The sequence below is a fragment of the Electrophorus electricus genome, chromosome 3 (assembly GCF_013358815.1).
Source record: "Electrophorus electricus isolate fEleEle1 chromosome 3, fEleEle1.pri, whole genome shotgun sequence".
Classification (NCBI taxonomy): Eukaryota; Metazoa; Chordata; class Actinopteri; order Gymnotiformes; family Gymnotidae; genus Electrophorus; species Electrophorus electricus.
The window spans coordinates 8,370,441-8,390,114 of NC_049537.1; the positions used below are offsets into that span (position 1 = coordinate 8,370,441).

The 19,674-nt window shown below is 39.5% G+C and overlaps 4 protein-coding genes across 11 annotated transcripts in view; 2 read left to right on the forward strand and 2 right to left on the reverse strand.

Annotated features, from left to right (window-relative positions):
• Nucleotides 1-44: 44 nt before the first annotated feature.
• tsfm (Ts translation elongation factor, mitochondrial) lies at nucleotides 45-2,265 on the reverse strand. The gene is made up of 6 exons (XM_027007845.2): nucleotides 2,116-2,265; nucleotides 1,700-1,852; nucleotides 1,459-1,587; nucleotides 1,231-1,347; nucleotides 1,038-1,119; nucleotides 45-839 (listed from the first exon to the last, which is right to left on the reverse strand). Exons 1-6 carry the CDS (start codon nucleotides 2,161-2,163, stop codon nucleotides 445-447), a joined length of 924 nt encoding a protein of 307 aa, XP_026863646.2. The 5' UTR covers nucleotides 2,164-2,265; the 3' UTR covers nucleotides 45-444.
• Nucleotides 2,266-2,392: 127 nt separating this feature from the next.
• Nucleotides 2,393-10,185, forward strand: endou (endonuclease, polyU-specific). 5 transcript variants are annotated; one of them, XM_035524449.1, is made up of 10 exons: nucleotides 2,393-2,459; nucleotides 3,091-3,269; nucleotides 3,600-3,687; nucleotides 4,168-4,287; nucleotides 6,146-6,305; nucleotides 6,909-7,114; nucleotides 7,510-7,623; nucleotides 8,498-8,604; nucleotides 8,786-8,928; nucleotides 9,065-9,491. In XM_035524449.1, the coding sequence occupies exons 3-10, from the start codon at nucleotides 3,678-3,680 to the stop codon at nucleotides 9,180-9,182; spliced, it is 978 nt and encodes a 325-aa protein (XP_035380342.1). In that variant the 5' UTR covers nucleotides 2,393-2,459; nucleotides 3,091-3,269; nucleotides 3,600-3,677; the 3' UTR covers nucleotides 9,183-9,491. The 5 variants fall into 5 exon arrangements, with proteins under 5 accessions (XP_035380342.1, XP_035380341.1, XP_035380340.1 ...); XM_035524448.1 differs by lacking the exon at nucleotides 2,393-2,459 and having other exon boundaries at nucleotides 2,933-3,289; XM_035524447.1 differs by lacking the exon at nucleotides 2,393-2,459 and having other exon boundaries at nucleotides 2,933-3,269.
• Nucleotides 10,186-10,291: 106 nt separating this feature from the next.
• On the reverse strand, nucleotides 10,292-14,852 carry sumf1 (sulfatase modifying factor 1). The gene is made up of 9 exons (XM_027007839.2): nucleotides 14,529-14,852; nucleotides 13,429-13,602; nucleotides 13,271-13,345; nucleotides 11,490-11,572; nucleotides 11,177-11,299; nucleotides 10,971-11,085; nucleotides 10,770-10,883; nucleotides 10,601-10,660; nucleotides 10,292-10,513 (listed from the first exon to the last, which is right to left on the reverse strand). Exons 1-9 carry the CDS (start codon nucleotides 14,844-14,846, stop codon nucleotides 10,412-10,414), a joined length of 1,164 nt encoding a protein of 387 aa, XP_026863640.2. The 5' UTR covers nucleotides 14,847-14,852; the 3' UTR covers nucleotides 10,292-10,411.
• A 702-nt stretch (nucleotides 14,853-15,554) lies between these two features.
• The window catches only part of itpr1a (inositol 1,4,5-trisphosphate receptor, type 1a), a 31,042-nt gene continuing 26,922 nt past the window's right edge, over nucleotides 15,555-19,674 (forward strand). For all 4 annotated transcript variants that reach the window (XM_035524600.1, XM_035524602.1, XM_035524601.1 and 1 more), the window contains exons 1-3: nucleotides 15,555-15,672; nucleotides 16,896-17,004; nucleotides 18,305-18,375. In XM_035524600.1, coding sequence (XP_035380493.1) covers nucleotides 16,913-17,004; nucleotides 18,305-18,375 — 163 coding nt within the window. In that variant the 5' untranslated portion in view covers nucleotides 15,555-15,672; nucleotides 16,896-16,912. The remainder of the gene's footprint in view (nucleotides 15,673-16,895; nucleotides 17,005-18,304; nucleotides 18,376-19,674) is intronic.

Genomic DNA, 19,674 nt, shown 5'->3' on the forward strand with positions numbered 1-19,674 from the left:
TTGAATAGCTACTACAACCAATAATAAATAAGTACTAAAAGAACTTGCATGTGTCAATGTTGTATTTAAAATTTTGGAGAATAAGTTCATTGTATGAACAAAATATGAGCAATATTTCAAAATAATAAATACTGATGGGTTTAGTCTCGTTTCAGCATGTAGATTCTCTGCATTTTGATTGCAAAGCATGACCTAAAAAGCAATTTGATATTGTAATTTGGTTAATATTAAGTTTCATGTTGTTCTGCAGTACTTGGGTGATTTCAAATGATCAGAACTGTCAAACCCAAGATGATTCACTCCACAGACATGTCCAAATACAGTCATTGCTTTAGCATGGGCGGAAAGGCCTGGCTTCTCTATGGACTGGTTCCCATGCTAATAATAAACAAACATGCACAAGAGGACTCTTCTCATCTTTAAGCATAGTGGTATGGTATTCACTCACTCCACCTCCTGAGCAATGCTTTCGCCACATTTATAACGCATAAAATCGAACACATGTGCATTCTGCAGCCTGAGGTACTGTCCCACAGTGTATCTGGGGTCCATCAGAAAGGTCTGTGGTAGCAGTCGTGTCTCAGATTCTCCACATGATTGGTCCTCTATGTTTCCCAGGGTGATGGGCGCTTCCCCAACTATGTGCTGGCCCAGTTTCTTGCCCATAGTCTCAGCCTGTCCTTCAGGGCCGCCCTGGAACACCACCAGAGCGCCGTAGCGGCCCATGGGCATGCTGCTGATCTCCATCACTGCTCCGTGCACGTATGAGCCAATGTGCCAGTTAGCAGGTATGCCAAAGGACACAGCACGCCTCACAGAGATGTTCTCGCCCAGTCGGCCTTGGTAGCAAGAGAGAGAAAATGAGAAAACAGTGATGAGCAGGACTAGGACAGGCAAAGAAGAGCAGAGACGCATGTAACAAAGCTCAGGAGTTTCTAGCTAGTAGTTCTTCCTAGAGACACTGGTTGACAATTCACAATATTCAGAATGTTTTTCAAATAATCAATCACAGGCCCATGTTTACTGTTCATCCTTACCTATAGTCAAGGCCAGCTGATCTGCCACCAGTGGACCATCTACCATGGTGAGCTTGGTAAGATCCTCAGCAGACCACATACTCTACAAAGGAACAAAGAGTTTACTAAGCCCTTTATCACTGAGAGTAATGAGGCTATAAGTATTCATTCATTCACACTCACACAACCTAACGGTAGGGCAGATTGCAAGCACCTTTACATATCCACTTTGTTGCCTACTGTGATGATGGGCCATGGTGGCCAAGGTGACATCTTGCACAAGCTGCTGAAACTTTTCATTCCTTGCTACGAAATCCGTCTCGCAGTTCACCTTAACCCGCATAGACACACACATTTTCATTACAGCATATAGCACACAATGTGCAATGCTAAAGCTATCATTTAACACATAGGTGGCACACAACATCTGCTGAATTCCAACCTCCACCATGACGGCTGCGTTGTCCTGGGTGAGTAGACCAATCAGTCCCTCCTTAGCCCTGCGTCCCTCCAGCTTGTGCGCCTTGCTCCAGCCCTCCATCTGAGCCTGCTCGTGCAGCCAGCTTTCCGCCTGCGACCCACAACAGAAAGCTCCAGAGTACCAGTGCATATGAAGACGAACAACTTCAGCATCAAAAAACCTTTTTTTTTTTTCAAACATTTTTTCCCCTTTCGCAACACACCTGCTCGATATCGTTGTTGAATTTCTCCAGTGCTTTCTTGCAGTTGATGAAGGTATAGCCGGTAGCTTTGCGCAGCTTCACCACAAGAGCTTTATCTGCCCCTAACAGCGAACAGCCGGTGTGCACACATTGAACATGTTTCTGAAAGTTAACCTGAAAGAAGCACAGTTTGATATAAGACTTCTACTGTGCTATGCACAAAGGATGGGAAATCTGCGACAGATATTTAATTTAAACAGGTATGGTAATGTTAGATAACATAGCTAATCTAGCTAGCTAGTTGGTTGGTTTGTTAAGACAGCAAGCTAGCTATCTAGAGTTAGGTTTGGGTGGTCAATCCCTTCCCATTTTGACTATTCGGTTATTACCAGCGTAATAACAAAATAATTGCGCTGAAACCTCAGCATTTTTCCTACCTTAGCAAGGTTTGTCTTGACAGACCTAAACAAAATCGATACAGCCATATCCAACTCTATTCTGAAAGTTGCAGGAATGTCATTGAACCACGCTGACTACGGAAAGCCGTAAGGGCATACTACTTATTCTACGGTGAGGTCGTGCGAACGCCAAAGGTAGAGATCGCCTGGTGACACCTACAGCACAAGGGTGCATTTACAGCGTCCCAACAGTCAGTGCATTTTGTCTGTTTGTTTGTTCGTTTGTTTGTTTGTTTGCCCCGTAGGCCTGGAAGTGTTGGAACGATTATATTAATTTCCTCCTGGAAATGTATTTTTCCAGGCACAGTCACAGTCATGTTTGGGTAGGTGTCTAAAATGTTTTACTTACAATAAGCATAAAATAAAGAATATATTAATTTGTGTGTTAAATAATATACTATACACTAATATAATATAATATAATATAATATAACCATAAAAACCTTTGTCTGGTGGTAACAATAATAACAACAGCAATAATATTTTTATACAGTATTTTTTATTTTAGGTACAAAATCTTTTGGAGTCCTTTAGACAAATTGAACATTACAGATTAAGAGGACAACAAAATTAATATAATGAAATAGAATAAATTAAAAAATCAAAACAAAAAAATAAGAGACCCACTAAATCAAGTGTGGGCCAGCCTACACAAGTTTAATTTGTGAAAATATAAATGCCACTGCTTGTTACTCTTTATGCCAGTGGGTGGCTGTATGTAGACCAGTGTTATTTACATTTAGCTGACACTTTTGTCCAAAGCAGCTTACAATTATGACTGAGTACAACTTGAGCAACTAAGAGGTAAGGGCCTTGCTCACAGTGGCAACTTGGCAGTGGTGGGGCTTGAACCAGCAACCTTCCAATTAGAAGTCAACTACCTTAACTATTGAGCTACCCTTCTGAAAAGGCCTACCTTACTGTTTGCCCTTAAAGTTGCTTTGACCATAATAGAAACAACTTCAGAAGTCATCTGCGCTGCACTGACGGCCCCTGCACATGTAAGCTGTGCTGTACTGGAGTCAGCAGGCTGGAGGATGGAAGCGTTCTGCTCTAACTGCAGTGGGAATGGCACCAGGTGGCACCTTTCTGAACCATTTGGATGAACTGTGGTTCGCATTCCAAAAGCACAGGTGCACTTTCCTACAGAGAGGTATACTTACCTCAACCTTATCAGCATATGTGTCAAAAATGATGTGTGTCATTTTCTCACATAATTTAGGCCTAACTATGGTTATCAATAGCCAGCTGTTCTTTTAGGGAAACTACAAAGACGATTTAAGCATATGAAACTGTCTGGGGAAGAGAAACAGAGATGGAGTAGAATTAGGAATAAAGGAATGAAAGTCTTTGACTAGTATTCACTAGTATTGACTAGTATTCACTAGTATTCATTAGTATATTTCAATAGTATTGTGTATTGCTTGTTTATCAAATTCCCATAGAGTTTTGCTTTCTTTCAGGACATACACCATCACATGGTGGTGACAGGACCAGATAGGTCACTGAATTTCTTAAGATCCTTTTGTGGCTGGATGTGAATGGATGATGGTACACATGGGAGGAGCACATACAGTGTGATGAGCCATTTCAGGCTTGTATAAAAACTAACCCGCTTGTTAGTCTCTGCTTCATTGTCGCCTTCTGTCTATGATGAGGATCATTCTGCTTCTTTCATTCATACTTACCCTGATATCTCAGGGTTATAGTAGTGAGTTCACTTATACAAACAACAAAAGCTTCAATATACCATATACTTCTTCTGGCAATAATGGACCTAATTATAAATGTTGTTTATACAGTAATATTTGTAAATATTGATTATTCATATTATTGTGAGTTTGTTTCTGTTTAGTAACTATGTGACTGCTCGTTGTCCTCTCTCTCTGAGGTTATGTTCAGTTCAAAAGTGATTCTGTAAAATAATGCTAAACCAGCAGTATGACATTCAAATCTATGTTGATTTCACTTGAACTGGCTTTGTAACAGTTAATGTATACTAATGCTTGCTTGTGTCACTGATCTCCCCAGACTCCATCTCATGTGTGAATCACTGTGGGCAGGAATTCAATGGCCAGAACCTGTGCAACTGTAAAACCAAATGCCAAGAGGACAACAACTGCTGCCCTGACTACCACATTCAGTGTGAAGGTAGATGTGAATTTTTGAGAGATCCTGGTGGTGGCATTCATTTTGATAGAGGCATGTCTATTAATCTCTCTCAGTTTAATCATGACTTTTTTTTTTCTAAATAATGAGTTATTGTGATTATTGTTAAGTAATCTCACCCACTGCAGAAGAGACAAGGTTGCTACATATTTTCGCTGGCTCCTCTGCATGATCATATTTTGCATTTTACAACACAGAAGGAAATACTTAAGGCTAAGAAGAAATGCCAACTTTCCAGACTGCTGTCTTGCTGGTATATCCCAGTAAGAGAATCCCGGCGGGTCTCTACTCCCAGTGACAATGCTGTTAGCTATGTTCTCAGAGAACACATAATTGTTCAGTATTTGGAAGATATTCTGGAATTAGGATGTCCAGATGCATCCACTTTATTACCCTCAGGCTCCTGGGGAGAAATTCTGAGCAGCACAGAAGAAACAGAGTCAGTATGCAGTCAGAAGTGCTCAAGTTTATTGTGGAGTGATGTAAGTTTTTTACAGCCAGAGTGTGTGTGATGAAGAGGACGTACAGGCAGTAAATGTAAAAACAACACATCACTGTAATTCCTATTAACATATTCTCAGAATCTAGCATATGTTTTTGGAGTCTAATTAATAAAGTTGTCCTGTCCAGCAACTGTACAATTAAAAAGAACATTTGCTGATCAACAAAACAACAAGAAACAGAATGTTCAGAAACTGGACAGTATTAGTAGAGAATATGTGATCAAAAAAGAAGTGCATAAAGGAGGAACTCCCATGTAGGCAAGGGTCTCTGCAGTGAGAGAGGAATTAACAGCATTAAAGATTCTATTTGTAAAATAATGTCATCAGAACTCTTGATTCCCAGTGTTTTCCCATACATCATAGGCAGAGTTTTTACAGGGTGCACCTTTAAAGATGTTGAGCAGTATTGTTTACTGATATTTTAGAAGATGTTTAAGATGTACATAGGTTCACAGTTTTCTAACCCATACCTAATTAGACTGGTGCTTTCTCATGACTTATATGTGTGTACAGCACACCCTTGCTAATATTTTAAGTGCAGAAAAACCTGTTACCCCACTGAAGATTCCTAATGGGTTTTAACACTGGGCTAGTAATTTTTTAAGTACTTGACTCTTTTTTTTGTTGTTGAGTATTTTGCCTGATGTGTTAAAAGAAAAACTGTCTAAACTTTTTCTAGGTGCTTATCACAAAACCTGTCATCAGCTATCAGTGTGGCCCTCATGTCTGCTTTATATTGGCTGAGTGAATTAAGGTCATTTATGTTCACCTGCAGTCTTTCACATGCCCCCAAATGTTCTTCATGACATCACTGCTCGACTGTCACATTCTAAATCTGCAGCAGAGCTTCTGCATATGAATGTTTCAGTTTAGGAAAGATTTAAGAGGCTTCTGTCCTGAACTTTCTGCACTACTGTACTGGCTGCTATCAGTTCCTCATGATCATTAGTTTCTGCCATATTTTATAAAAACCCATTTCAGGACAGAACCCTCCTTTACACCTGGAGCTGTTGCTACAGTTTTACTTTCATGCATCATACGTTTCATACGCCTTCATGTGAAACATTAGATTTGGTGACGATCACAAATGAACTCTTTGTAAGTCAACACTAACATTAACACTAATTAATTAACACTCGGCATTAACACTACACACAGCTTTTTCTTGTGAAATGGGAGCCCCACTCCACAGACCAGATATGCTACAATGAACCTGCTCGCACAGCTGTGTTTACTCTCATGTTTCTCTCACTCTGGTCTATTAAACTCTCTTTCCCTCGTCTTTGTATACCACCTTTTGAGGGGTGTCCATCTACGTGTGTGTGTGTCTTTCACAGAGTCTTTGAGTAGAGTCTCTGACTCCGAGATCCAGGCAGTTTCAGAGGCACTCTACAGCTTGGACTCGAACAGAGCCTCTGATTCAGAGCTCATCATTGATCCTCAAGTTCTTATATCGAACTCTGAGACCAGTGCTAAGAAAGACTTATCACCACATTCGTAAGTGAGGGCAATGCCAATGCACACACACACACACGCACACACTTCGACAGCCATTAGTCTCTGACTTGAAGGAGAAAAGTTGACCTAAGTGATTTCAGTTTCTGTTATTTACTAGAAATGTCTCAGTCATGTGCTGACCTGTATGTCACTAACCCGTCTATATCTCACCTTTAATTCACTCTTAATTTTTTATTGTAAAGTGACCTTTAGTGGGAGAAAGCTCACGTAAAAGGAATGACAATATTGTTGTTATTGATATTACTGTGTGTGGCGTGAACCTGAAGCTGATCAGACTCTTATCCCGAGAGATTGATTCAGGGGGCAGTGGTGAATAATGGTTCCAGTACCTGAAGGATTGCTGGTTCAAATCTTAAGTATTATGCACAAAGCCCTTAGAACTCAGTCACCTTATTGTCAACCCTGCCTGTGATCCTAGTCTCAGCCTGCTGGGAAGCTAAATGTAATTTTTCAAAGGTACAACACTACTGACAGAATTGTATTGACTAGTTTGAGGTGAAAGATGAAAGCAGTGATGTTTGCTCACTTTAGGAATGTCCCTGACTTCTCTCATGGAGCCCCACTGTGGTTTTCATTCTCCAGTTTGTTCAGATATGTGAGTGAGGCCTCCCTGTTCTCCAAACCTACGTACGCAGCCTTTATCACTTTGCTGGATAACTATGACAGGAAGACAGGGGTGGCAGAGAGCTTCAGCCCAGCTGAGGTGCAGGAGCAGGAGAACTTCCTCAAACAGACCATACAGAACACTGAACTGGGCAGAGAGCTCTACACCTTCCTCTACAATAAAGGTTAACTACTAAAAAGTTGCAATTAGGTCACGGAGGCCTACATCACTGGGAACTCAAACAGTCACAGTAAAGGGGCTATGGACATTATTTAGATTAACAACACACTCAGAATCTACTGGAACTATACACATAAAAAGCTTTTGAACATACATATAGTTACAACATCTATAACAGTGTGTAAATATACTACCATCTAATCTGAGGAAATACTGCAGGCAATAAAGGCCTTATAAGAATGTGGTTATAAAAAGTCTCCTTGAAGATACGGCATCTTATGAGGAGGTGAAAATACTGTAATTATTCTGAATGTCAGCGACCTCCCCTAAAGACACTCTCTCCTTTTAAACTGAACTTTAAATGATCAATGCTGTGCCTATGGGTGTTGTTGTGTTCAGGTTATTACACTTCCTGGGAGGAGTTCCTTTTTGATCTTAAGATGATGTGGTTTGGCCTCTACAGCCGGAGCAATGACAAGTTGGACTCCAGTGGTTTTGAACATGTCTTTGCAGGTCAGTGTGTGTGTGTGTACGCTGAATGTTTTGATGTAAAAGTCTATTATGCATGTTTTTGTCACGATTAGTCCCTCCCATCTTCCGTGTTCCGTGTTTTCCTTGTCTTGTGTATTTTAACTATGCCATAGTTTCGTTTTCTCCGCCCCTCGTTTGATTTTCCACACCTGACCCTCGTTAAGTTCATGTATTTAAACCCTGTCTTCTGGCCTATGGCTTGGCTGTTCATTGTGGCTGTTTACTTCACACTCTGGACCGTTATCTCGCTCTTCTCCGCACATGCGTCCGCCTCCCTATCGCTGGCCGTTACAGTTTTATATTTCCTCTAGTAATTATTTTTAAGGCTTTGTGTTAGTGTAATGTAGGTTGTGTAGGAATGTGCATGTAGTAGTAATAATAATAATGGCTTTATTTATATAGCACCTTTCATACATAAATATGCAGCTCAAGGTGCTCCACGTTGAAATTAAAACAAAATCGCGTATGTAAAACAGCAGCAAAATAAATTGAAAGAAGTGCTTGTATAATAATAATAATAAGAAGAAGAAATTAATGAATCATAATATGAAACATTAAAATAGAACAAATTAAAGTAGTAGTAAGTAGTAGATAAATAGTCAGTAGTAAATAAACAATTGAAGTGTTTCTTTAATTATAAATAGTAAGTAAATACATAAAATATGAGAAATTAGAATAATATAAACAGATGCTAAAAATAACAATAGAATGAATATTATTTAACATAAAATAAAGGATAGAATTAAACAGTAATTAAGCGCATGCTAAGCTAAATAAAAATGCTTTCACCTGCTTTTTAAAGCCTGTAACAGATGATTTTACGAATATTAATTAACACTGTTGCTTTACCTGTCAGGAGAAATCAAGAACGGGAAGGTGTCTGGTTTTCATAACTGGGTAAGGTTTTACCTCATGGAGAAGCAGGAGCTCCTGAATTACTACAGTCACAGCTTTGATGGCCCTGTAAGTGTATCACATCAGTATTCAGACATCACTGGTGGTATCAAACCAGTTAAAGTGCTGTTCGATGTAATGGTTGTTTAAACATATATTTTATTTATTTATTTCCAATTAGTTCTGCTTAATTTAACTCAATCAGAGATGCTTCCAGCTGTGTAACTATTGATCTTTGTGGGTCTGTCAGTGGCTTTCCTACCCTGATGTACTGGGGATGCAGTTTATGTGGGATGGCTACTACAAGCAGATTGGCTCGGCCATCATTGGCAGCAGTCCCGAGTTTGACCTGGCAGTCTACACCCTCTGTTACATCACACGCCCCAGCAAAAAGTAAGTCCACACTGTTGTCCTGCCTCTCTGCCTGCATCATGCATCTACGCTACCAATCATCTGTCCATCCAATCATCTGTTCATCTGTAGAATAAAACCTTAAATGTCATGTTCTGTGTTGTTCTTTCTCCCCCAGATGTCTTCTGAGTTTGGGGGGAAAGCAGCTGTCCATCCAGACTTACACCTGGGATAAGACTAATTATGGGAATGGCAAGAAATACATTGCATCGGCTTACCCTGTCACACCTAATTAAACGTGTTTAACAGCACAGAAATCTTGAATAAAATTTCATCCGAACATATAATTTCACATCTTCGTTTGTACAGCAGTAGTAATTATTAGAAATAGTATTTATGCAGATAAATATTAATGTCGTAAAACTGATTTTCATTGGATTAGATTAAACAGATGGATTAAATTAGACAAAAACCGTAAACAGCTGTATTAAATTAGACAAACACCTTAACTGATTTGTTAGCAGGTAATGTTGATGGCTTTTCCATAATGTGTATTACTTAAGAATACTTATGTATAATAATATTTAATAATACATAAGAATTAATACTTAAGAACTCTGATCATTTATCTCTCAAAATGTATATTCTCGTTATACTAATATACCAAACACTTTAATAGAAACATCGACCTTACGATGTTTTGTAGGTATACTAATACTGTAGCTAACCTGCACATCATATCAGCCACCCTGTACGCAGTTACCACAGAACCATTGCTGTCTAGACATTTCGTGACCACAGGACTGTGATTTGATAGTTTTGAGTGCCAATCCACTCTCAGTGCATCACTGGCATTGATGTGTATTGAAAACAATGGCAAAAATATTTCATTTTACATTTACTTCAGTACCTGCTAAGCTTCTAACAGCTCCACATCCACAACCATGCCACTAGTGTCACTGCTGTGATTACTCACAATATCTACTCAGCATAGATGAACTGACTAGCGTTCACCCGTTGACAAACCATGTACGAGTTACAGCCTGTCATTTTTAGAGTTGAGAGTATACCTAGGGTGCTGTGTATGTTTGCAAATTCATTTACCATGCTTTTTTTTTCAGTCAGTTCCAAAACACCAAGTACCACACAACCTTTGTGTAAGATTTACTTACAAGATTTTATGAATCGTTTTAATGCTCCTAGATCACATTTCAATTCTTTTGTTTTCAGGCATAAAACATTGGCTGAGGGGAAGGGGATTTTAATGCTACCAGTATCTCAGGCAGTGGAGGGCTGGGAAGAGCTTGCTGGAGACCTAGTGACAAGGTGGTATTGTCTGTGAGGTACAATAAACAAAAAATGTTTAATGCTATGCATTAGTTTCAAAGGGGTATGACCAAAATGATCACATCTGAAAAGTTTATTGACAGGGTAAACACACACCATTTCATAACAAAGTCCCAGAGTGAAGTTTCCAATTACATTTTATTGAAAACAGGAAAGCAGATCCTGTAGAGGTGAGAGGTCACGACTTCATGTCAGCTGCACAGCGGAAGCCCAGGTTAGAGGCGGAGCTATCAGGAGTGTTCTGGCTACGAGCAGCACATCTGTATCTATAGCAGTACGACTACAAAGAGAAGACGAACGGAAAATTAAGGAATGCATGCACTTAGAAACCAGCAAGATATGCAGGTGTCATGTTTTAGAGCGTTACCTTGTGACACATATAGGAGCCTCCTTTTTTGACTTTCTCCGTTCCTGTTTCTGGTCCTTTCTGTACACATAAACATGGCAGATGAAGCAGGTGCAGGAAAATTTCCATGCTGTTGTGTACATTCGAGCTGGTGTTTTCCTCATTCCTTGCTGCGGTGTTTGCTTCTTACTGGGTTGCGTTGCTGATCCCTGGTGTGATGAACGTTCCACCAGTCTGCCGTCCACTCCCAAGCATTCCCCACCATGTCATAAAGCCCAAACTTGTTAGCAGGAAATGACTTCACCTGTCCAAAACATCATATGGCCCAGATTAGTTATGGTCTCTGGAAAGAAAGGAGTGTGCACCCTTCCCCTTGACCATGCTCTCTTACTGGTGATGTGTGAAAGTATCCATCTTCTGCTGTGTTGTGATTGGGGAAATCTCCCTGCCACAGGTTGGCATAATGGAGGCCTTTTGGCATCAGTTTATTCCCCCATGGATACAACCTAGAAAGGCACAGAAAAATAGTCATATACCCATACACAGACATTCACAAGGACATAAAAAAAATGGAGGTATGGCCTGGTTCCCTCCTACCTGTCCTGCAGACCGCCCCTGCAGGCAAATTCCCACTCGGACTCTGTGGGCAGCCTGCGCTGAGCCCACCGACAGTAGGCCCGAGCATCAGCCCACGACACATGCAGCACAGGGTGATCCATCCTACAAACATAATGACTCCCATCAGTGGGTCATGTGGTGAAAATGAGCCTATATGCCTATATTCAGTTGTTACACATCACATTGGAAAATGTTATGCGTAGGGGGTGGTGGAGTCGAATTTGGAGCATTACAGAGTAAATGAGAAAATACAGTACAAAAGTACAAAGGGTAAATAAAATATCATCCTTACCTATCTGCAATGGTTGAATCATGGCCTTCTGGGTGTCTCCAATCTGCTCCTTTTACTGGCGACCACCAGGGGGCAGCAGCAACCTACTGATCACAATGAAGCAAGACTTTCTTTTACAAATCATAAAAACAAGTTTGTACATGTACAATCTAAAAGTGATTTAAAGTAATATTACTATAAATATCTATACACTCCAACACAAGCAAGTACACATTTATTTTCTTTCTCCTCTTTCCTTGCCCTACCTGTGTTTCCACCACTATCCTGCCATAACGTGAGAAAGTAAGAGGTCAGAAAACTACCATGGCTTGGGATCAAAGACTTAGACATAATGCGTTTGTTTTCTGGTTTTTCATCACCACAGGAACTAGTCTCAAAACAGTTCAAGTTCACCAGTATATGCGTACCAACGTGTGTGAGAGAAGAGATTGTCTGTTGTGATATCAACTGATGTGTTTTGAGCACTGAGAACTGAACTGCAAAAGTGCACATTATCAGCTCAAGCACTGTTACACTGAGGGATGCTGAACTAAATTCAAGAAATATGTTTAAACTGAAAACATAATGGGTACAAGCATAGGTAGAGATCATCTATACACAATGAAACACATATCTCTCCAGCACCCTCATCTTTGCCCACAAATATGCTAAAAACAACTGCTTTTAGAAATATTATACGTAGGTTTTACTACATAAAAATGTGCATTTACAAACTACACAAGACCAGAAACTCTGATGAATTTCCTACAGGACAGCAAATAGAGCACAAGTTCCCCAAGCAGAAGAGACACAAGGACTCTTAAATAGCTGATATCACAGATATCCCTACAGGCTTATTTTCTCTTGCATTATAATGCAGAATAGTGCTCGAGAACTGGTTCCATATTACTCACACAGTGCAAAAGTCTTTAGCACTAGATCATTAATCACATTTCTGATACTGATGCACTGTAGAACCCAATTTTGTAATACTTTCCCAAGTTTCCCAATTTACCAATAGTGTAATAAGCTTGTATTATAATAAATTTAATAAAACCCAATTAATGTAGTAATAATGTAATACAATGCCTTAACTGTTACTGTAATAACATTTTACCAATAATGTAATACCTCATTACATTATTGGGAATTTATTACATTTTCAGTTTATTCAATTGTAATACCACATAACATTTTTGGAAATGTATTGGCAATATTTTGGATGGTCTTTAGTTGAAATAAATGCCTAAAAGACAGTAACAAAAATATCAACATTTCAATGATGTATGAATAATGAAGCATTTAATTACATTCAATAGATTATGAAGAGAGTTTTAATCAACTGCCTATGTAAGATTTATCTATAATCTGATGTAATGTAATATGGTAATATGGTTTTACATTCTTGGTAAAAATTGCATGAATACCCAAGACCTTATATTACATTAATAGGTAAGTTATTACATTATTAGGTTTTATTACATTTTTGACAATTTTATTACATTTCTGTGTTATTACATCACTGAGATATTACGATATTGGGTTCCTCATAAACCTTTCCCTCATTTCATACACTGGCTTTAGTTCTACACACCTGCTGCAAACTGTCTTGTCCAAGGACAACAATATCAAATTTACACTTATATCAAATTTTCACTTCTATCAAATTTTAAGAAAATGTAATATTTTGTAATTATATGGCTATGAATTTGATAACCATAAAACTTCATAGGGAGATGAAATGAGTGCCTGCTCAGTGTATAAGAGGTGTGTGTGTGTGTGTGTGTGTGTGTGTGTCTCACCGCATGGGACAGAGTACTCTTTACTTCTTCACTCAGCAGACCCTCAAACACGAACGAGTCTCCAAAATTCTCCGCCTGACAGACCATCAGACTGCAATCAGGCCATTCTGCAACCAGGCAAATATTTGTGTGTACATATGTGTGTGTCTACCTGGTACCTCTGTAACATAGCCTGTTTGGTTAACGAAGCTTTGGAATTGCTTGTTCGTGACCTCATGCTCCTCAACATAAAACGGGTCAATCCACACCCTTCTCTGAGGCCCTTCTCCATCCTGTGGTATCCCTGGATCATCAGTGCCCATCAAGAACCAGTCTCCCTCGATCAGCAGCATCTGCACAACCCAGGAAGGCAAGACACAGACAGTTACAGCATCTGGGTGTTACAGGGTAATGGTCTGAACTGCATTTAAACAATTTGCTTCATTGAAAAAAACACTCAGGTTATACATGTGATTTAAGAGACCGATTTTCAGCAATTGTCTCATATATAGATTTTTCTCTTCTTATATATGAGAAAAATTTAGCAGTGGTCCAGGCCTGTACTTCAAGTCATGTGGTCTCCAAAGCTGTATGAACTAATACTTTTCTAGTGAATATTTCTGTGTCTAATTAATCAGTTTTAATAAACCTTGTATATATAGTTTCAATACAGAAATTTATCTTGATGTATAGGCTAATCATGTTGCAATTATCCTTGGCACTGACTGTGGTGTTCTCCAATGGCAATCTAAATGGCCACAATCGTCTGTCTAGTCCTGACGTGGTATGGTGTTGCACGTGGACACATCGCCTACGGACAAATTAGCTTTAAATTAAAATGTATTTCCGTCTTTTACCACTTTGTGGTTGTTATTAACAGTCGCTGTCCAGGAGTACATCCTCCATTGTAACCGTCAGTGCAACATTAGGCCTACATATCACGCTCGTCCATCATCCCACAGACCGCGAACAGCAACTTTACATTTCCATTCCTTGGCTTTAGTACTGGTGCGTTTTTCCTAACTCTAACCCTATAAACACCACACTATGACTAGATGCAGTGGTGTCGAACGTAGGTTATGAGCATTTTCTTTTCTTTGAATAACGGGTCTTTAGTACTTGTGCGTTTTTTCTAACCCTAACCTAACCATTAAAAACTTGGACGCAGTGGTGTCGGACGTACTGCATGAGTATTTACTTTTCTTTTAATAACACTCCTGAATTTAGGCGCTCCATGAAGCAACCACACGAAATATTTGAATTGGCACGATGAACATACCTTAGTCAACGTGTCATATTCGGGCACGTTAGCAGGCTTTTCATTTGCTGTTTCAGAATATTTATAGCCAGGGTTTTCAGAAAGTGTGTTTTTTTTCTCGATAAAATCATCTCTCTTCAGCCCTTGACAGCCGCAGTGAGAACTATACACTCCCGACGAGGCTTGCGCATTTGACTCTGATCCCGAATGAACCTCAGTCTCTCTTATGTCACAACGCACCGTGACGATTAAAAAACAAAGCAGAATTAATCCAAACTTGTCCAGTAATGATGCCATGTCCACATTCATGCACTTCCTCACATGCATGTGTGAAGCCATCTTTGTAAAATGTATCATGTGATCGGTCAGCTGACCTTTTCGATTATTTTTCCTAAGGGTTTCAGTGGAATTGGACTTTGTTTAATGATTTACCAGTTTTTCCATTCAGTCTAGAATCAAAGTACCCCATTGTTCCTTCAGAAAGTGGAGATTAGCAGTATGAAAGTAGAAAGTATGATGTCAGCAGTATGACAAGACCCTCCAAGTAAGCCTCATTAGGCTAAGATAAGTGATTTGTGCGCCAATTCATTAGTATTCAAATATTTAATCATTATTGCATATTTGCGAATGTGACGTGTAGGTCACCATCTTTGCGCCGTGACTGCGTCACTTCACAAAAGGTTCGTGGCATGTGGCTACGGATTAAATTGTTCACTGTTTTATAAATGTATAGACTACACAGTAGATACATTATACTGATCTATTAGACATTTAATATATTTATGTTAATGAAATAAACTAATTTGTAAAACTGCGGGAATTCTAAAATTTTTGTTTCACTCCTTTTTGGCGTCAGCCCAAATAAGGTCTTGCAGGCTAATTTTAATGCTTATTGGGATATGTAGTCTCTGATTAAACGCGTTAAGGTACTGACAAAACTGCCGTTGAACACCAGAAACACAGTTTCCCAGAAACCAATCACAGTTTACAATCTGCGAGTTATTTCGGCAAACCGAAAAGAGACGAATAGGGGGCGATGGACCGTTTTTTACTGTCGGGTGCACTCTGGAGTCTCTGGATTAGGATTTTTCGAGAGGATTGAACTTAAAAAAAAAAAAACCATTAACCGGACTTTGCAATATCGTGTTGAGTTCAACTCTGTGAGGTAAACATTACTTTCGAATGAGTAATCTTTTGGATTGAGCATCACCTTTTATTAGGCTAAATATTTATCTTATCTGTGAGAGAGCATCGCACTCACCACAGAAGGCTACACGAAGCACCATCTCAAAAATGTGCAAACTAAAATTATTTGGCGCTGCAGATGTAGGTTTTGTCTTTGTCTTTACAAAGTTCGTTTATACTAACACTCGAATTTGAGACTGTTCATTTTAAAGAAACGGTCTTTACGTTGCGGCGGTAGTTTTAAGAAGTTGTTTTAAAAACTGTTGAACTACACCTTCAGATTGTATAAACATAAAATTATAGATAGCGCCATTTGATTCATTACTAAAATTGTTTCTTCGGTTGTGTAGCTTCTTAGATCCGTCGTCTTTGGCCTGTTATAGGAAGATTGCAAAAATTACACTATGCTTGCGTTGGCTCCTCTGCGCTGGTGCTGACTGCATCGCCACCGGAGACGAGCGAGTTTGCTGGTTTGCTCTTGTAGTTTTACTGCCTAGTTTTAAATCAGAATAAATCTGTCACTTTCAACCTCTCTACATAGGGCAATGCTAGCTGCATCGCAATGTAGGCTATCCTTCTGATCATGCAGATATGCTCAGTTACGAGCCTTACACAAACAGCGTAACAGGTGCTATTTTGCGCGATGTGCAAAGTCTGATAACACAAAATTCATGCAAGTAGGAGAGTTTATTCGTTTTCAGTTGTTTGATAACTCATGTGATTTCTTTTTATTTTGCACATTGGGTGAAGCATTATGTTCCATATTTCAGCAACATCAGAAACCATTTAGATTTTACTGTTAACGGTAGCCTGTCGGAAAAACCCTCTACACACAAGCTTATGTAAATCTCTCCACAGCTTGAACTACAGGAACGGTCCGTGGGTGTGAAGAGTGGACGTATATGCGTGTACAATTCTGTGGCAGGCTTATTTGTTATTCAAATTACCTTGGTACCTCTGGGGAATCCGTGGAGTTTCGTAAGAAAAGTCAAGTACTGATATAGCATGAAAAGTTAAAAGGCAAATGCTTAGGTTTAGCAACAGTGGTTCTAATCCTCAGTGTTTTACTGACACCTCCTTTTCCCAGCATTTGTTTTTATCATTACCTCCATGTTTTACTTGATCTGGTTTAGTGCTGTATATGCACCAGGTGTCGCTGAGTCTGCTGAACGTTTGACATCTGACCTCTTCCACCTGCTCCAGGTGGAGGTGTTCTTGCCATGGTGGAGAAGATGTCGAGTTTTCTGCACATTGGGGACATATGCTCCCTGTACGCTGAGGGCTCCACCAGTGGCTTCATCAGCACCCTAGGGTAAGTTTGCTTATATTTTGGGGTGATTTTACCAATGCAGGGTACTTGGATGTGAGGTCATTAATTCCAGACACTTTGTAGCTTGCATTCTGAATACATTTCCATAGACTTAGTTATTAGGTATACTACTTAGTAAATTGAAGGACATTATAAATGCAAACTGCTGACTGAGGTCTGTTCTTTGACACGTCATTTAGTAGCAAAGATCTGTCATAACTGGAATTCCAGCATAAGGTGTTTCAGTATCTGTGTATCCTCAAAATCCTTAGTACTGTTCCACTGTATTTAGTGCCTATATGACCATGGAGACCATGTAGTAGAGCTGTTTCTTAGATATGTCAGATATTAATTCAACTTAAGGATGATAAAGCTATATTAACAATACTAATTCAACTGACGGATAATATAGCTATGCTGCGTATACTAATTAAACTGATGGATAATATAGCTATACTAATTAATTTGATGGATGATACAATTATACTAGCCATAATAATTCATCTGATCAATTCATCTGATCATATCTTTTGCTAGCTATACTAGTTAATTAATCTGATAAGTAATATATTAGCTATTCATCTGATGGATGAGTAAATAGATTTTTGATTCAGCTGATTTATTCACTAAGTGTTTACTTGTTTCCTTTACAAGCATTCCAAATCCCAATGGACATTTTTCCAGTCTGTAGCACAAAAGAGTGCTAAGAGTGCTTTAACAAGAAGAAGTGAGCTTTTAGTCTCTGTCCCTCACAGGCAGTAGGGTAGTAGGAGTAGGACTTGCTTTGTTGGCAGGATTGATTCACAATGCCATGCAAGCAGCTTAAAACATTATTTCAGCTTCTTTATTAAAACAGTCCCTCCACAGTTCATTACAATGATTTATAGATAGTGAAAGAGCAGATAGTACATTTGCTAAATGGTTAATTATACTTACTTCGGGACTTAGCACATTGCCGATAGCTCTGCTGTTTATGACCTTGGAACTGCGTGACCTAGCTGTCAGCAGTTTAACACTCTTCGTGTGTGTGTGTACTTGTGGCTGACTGATCGTGGGATTTGGATGATGACCAGGAGGATGCTGTTTTCAACCAGAAATGGCTATATCTGTCCTAGGAACTCAGCTGCTTCCCTGCCCCCTTTATCCAACACACACACACACACACACACACACACACACACACACACACACACACACACACCGTCCTATTTCTCTGTCACTTTCTCACTCTCTACACATACTCTCACAACACTCACAAAAACTATTTTCTTTCATCCTTTCTTTTTTTTTTTTGTCTTGTAAGGTTGGTTGATGACCGTTGTGTTGTCCAGCCAGATGCTGGAGACCTAAATAACCCGCCCAAGAAATTCAGGGGTAAGGATTGTATGTGTGTGAACTGAAGTGAATTCTGCTGATTTATTTTTAGCTCATCTAGCGGAAGTTGAGTGAGTTATGCTGGACTGGTCATAGTTGAATATCCTTGGAGAAAATGGTCATTGTAGTCATGGAAACCACTTAAGTAGGATGTCCCTTTTCTTCAATGTTGATGTAATTATGCCATTGCTATTATATGCCATTGTTTTTGTTATACTGCCAACTGTAAAGTTGTAAATACTGTAAAGTTGTAAATACTGCTCATTCTGCCTTTGACATGGTTATGGTTATGATTACGGTTGCAAAACAGTCTCAGAAGGCCTTTTGGGCCTCTCTAAAGAGGAATGCATACTATTTCCTCTGAATATAAACACACACCTACCTCTGCCTCTCACCTTGTCACTCCTTTCACTGTGTTTGTTGTATTGTCTATGTGTGGTTCTGCGTTTGACATTGATGCTGACATGGCGGTATTGGTGCTCTTTGTTTGCTTTCCTGTCCTAATGAGCTCTAGCCACAAAAGGCTCCAGAAAGATTAGAAAGCAGAGAAAGAGTAGAGTAAGGGAATGAGTAATGCAGAAAGAGGTAGTCGAAACATTGAGACACTAAAGAAATGACGCACACAGTGTCTTCCTCTAAAAACATAAGCCCTCTCAATCCTAACCCAATTCTGAAGGCCTTATTCTGTCAGCCTGTGTGTGTGTGTGTGTGTGTGTGTGTGTGTGTGTGTGTGTGTGTGCAGTGTGCGATGTGCCCTACATTCCTCTGGTTGACCCTTAAGCATTTAGTTGTTTTATCAACCCAATCTCCAGAAACAGAGAGCAGACTTCTCCCTCTCTCTCCTTCTTTCTCTCTCTCTTTCTCTTCAGCACTCCCCCTCTCTCCTTATTTGGTAAGACTGGCGCTCCTGTAGGAACGCTGGAGGGCTTTTTCTCTTCCATGTAGATCCCAACTTCACAGAGGTGACTAGTTACAAGATTCATGTGTATGCGTGCAAATAGGCCTAATGAACTCAAACAGAGTTTTAGTCATGTTACATTAAAATAGCTGAGCGCTCTTTGATCCTGCCATGACAAACTACACCCTGTATGTAAAACACACTCACATTCACTCATGCAGTTTACATATTGGTTTTCATACTGTTTTCTTCCTGTTATCCTGTTATCTCAAAGGCTTTATCTTAGCCATAGACGGTACCTCTGCGGACCTCCATGGCTCAGTGTCCGTGTGTCTGAACAGACAGTACTGTTTCTCTTTACTCCTTATGTCACTAGAAATTTTACTTCCTGGTGTTATTGG

Bases quoted from the DNA above. Each gene is read 5' to 3' on its own strand.
- endou (XM_027007850.2), top strand. From the start codon at position 3,787: ATGATGAGGATCATTCTGCTTCTTTCATTCATACTTACCCTGATATCT. The intron at 7,115-7,509 runs GTTAACTACTAA...TGTTGTGTTCAG, and splicing joins CACCTTCCTCTACAATAAAG to GTTATTACACTTCCTGGGAG. The intron at 7,624-8,497 runs GTCAGTGTGTGT...TTTACCTGTCAG, and splicing joins TTTTGAACATGTCTTTGCAG to GAGAAATCAAGAACGGGAAG.
- sumf1 (XM_027007839.2), bottom strand. From the start codon at position 14,846: ATGGCTTCACACATGCATGTGAGGAAGTGCATGAATGTGGACATGGCA. The intron at 13,603-14,528 runs GTATGTTCATCG...TGGGTTGTGCAG, and splicing joins AATATGACACGTTGACTAAG to ATGCTGCTGATCGAGGGAGA. The intron at 10,661-10,769 runs GTAAGAAGCAAA...TTATGTGTACAG, and splicing joins GGGATCAGCAACGCAACCCA to AAAGGACCAGAAACAGGAAC.
- tsfm (XM_027007845.2), bottom strand. From the start codon at position 2,163: ATGGCTGTATCGATTTTGTTTAGGTCTGTCAAGACAAACCTTGCTAAG. The intron at 1,348-1,458 runs GTTGGAATTCAG...ATGCGGGTTAAG, and splicing joins ACGCAGCCGTCATGGTGGAG to GTGAACTGCGAGACGGATTT. The intron at 1,120-1,230 runs GTGCTTGCAATC...GTTCCTTTGTAG, and splicing joins AACAAAGTGGATATGTAAAG to AGTATGTGGTCTGCTGAGGA.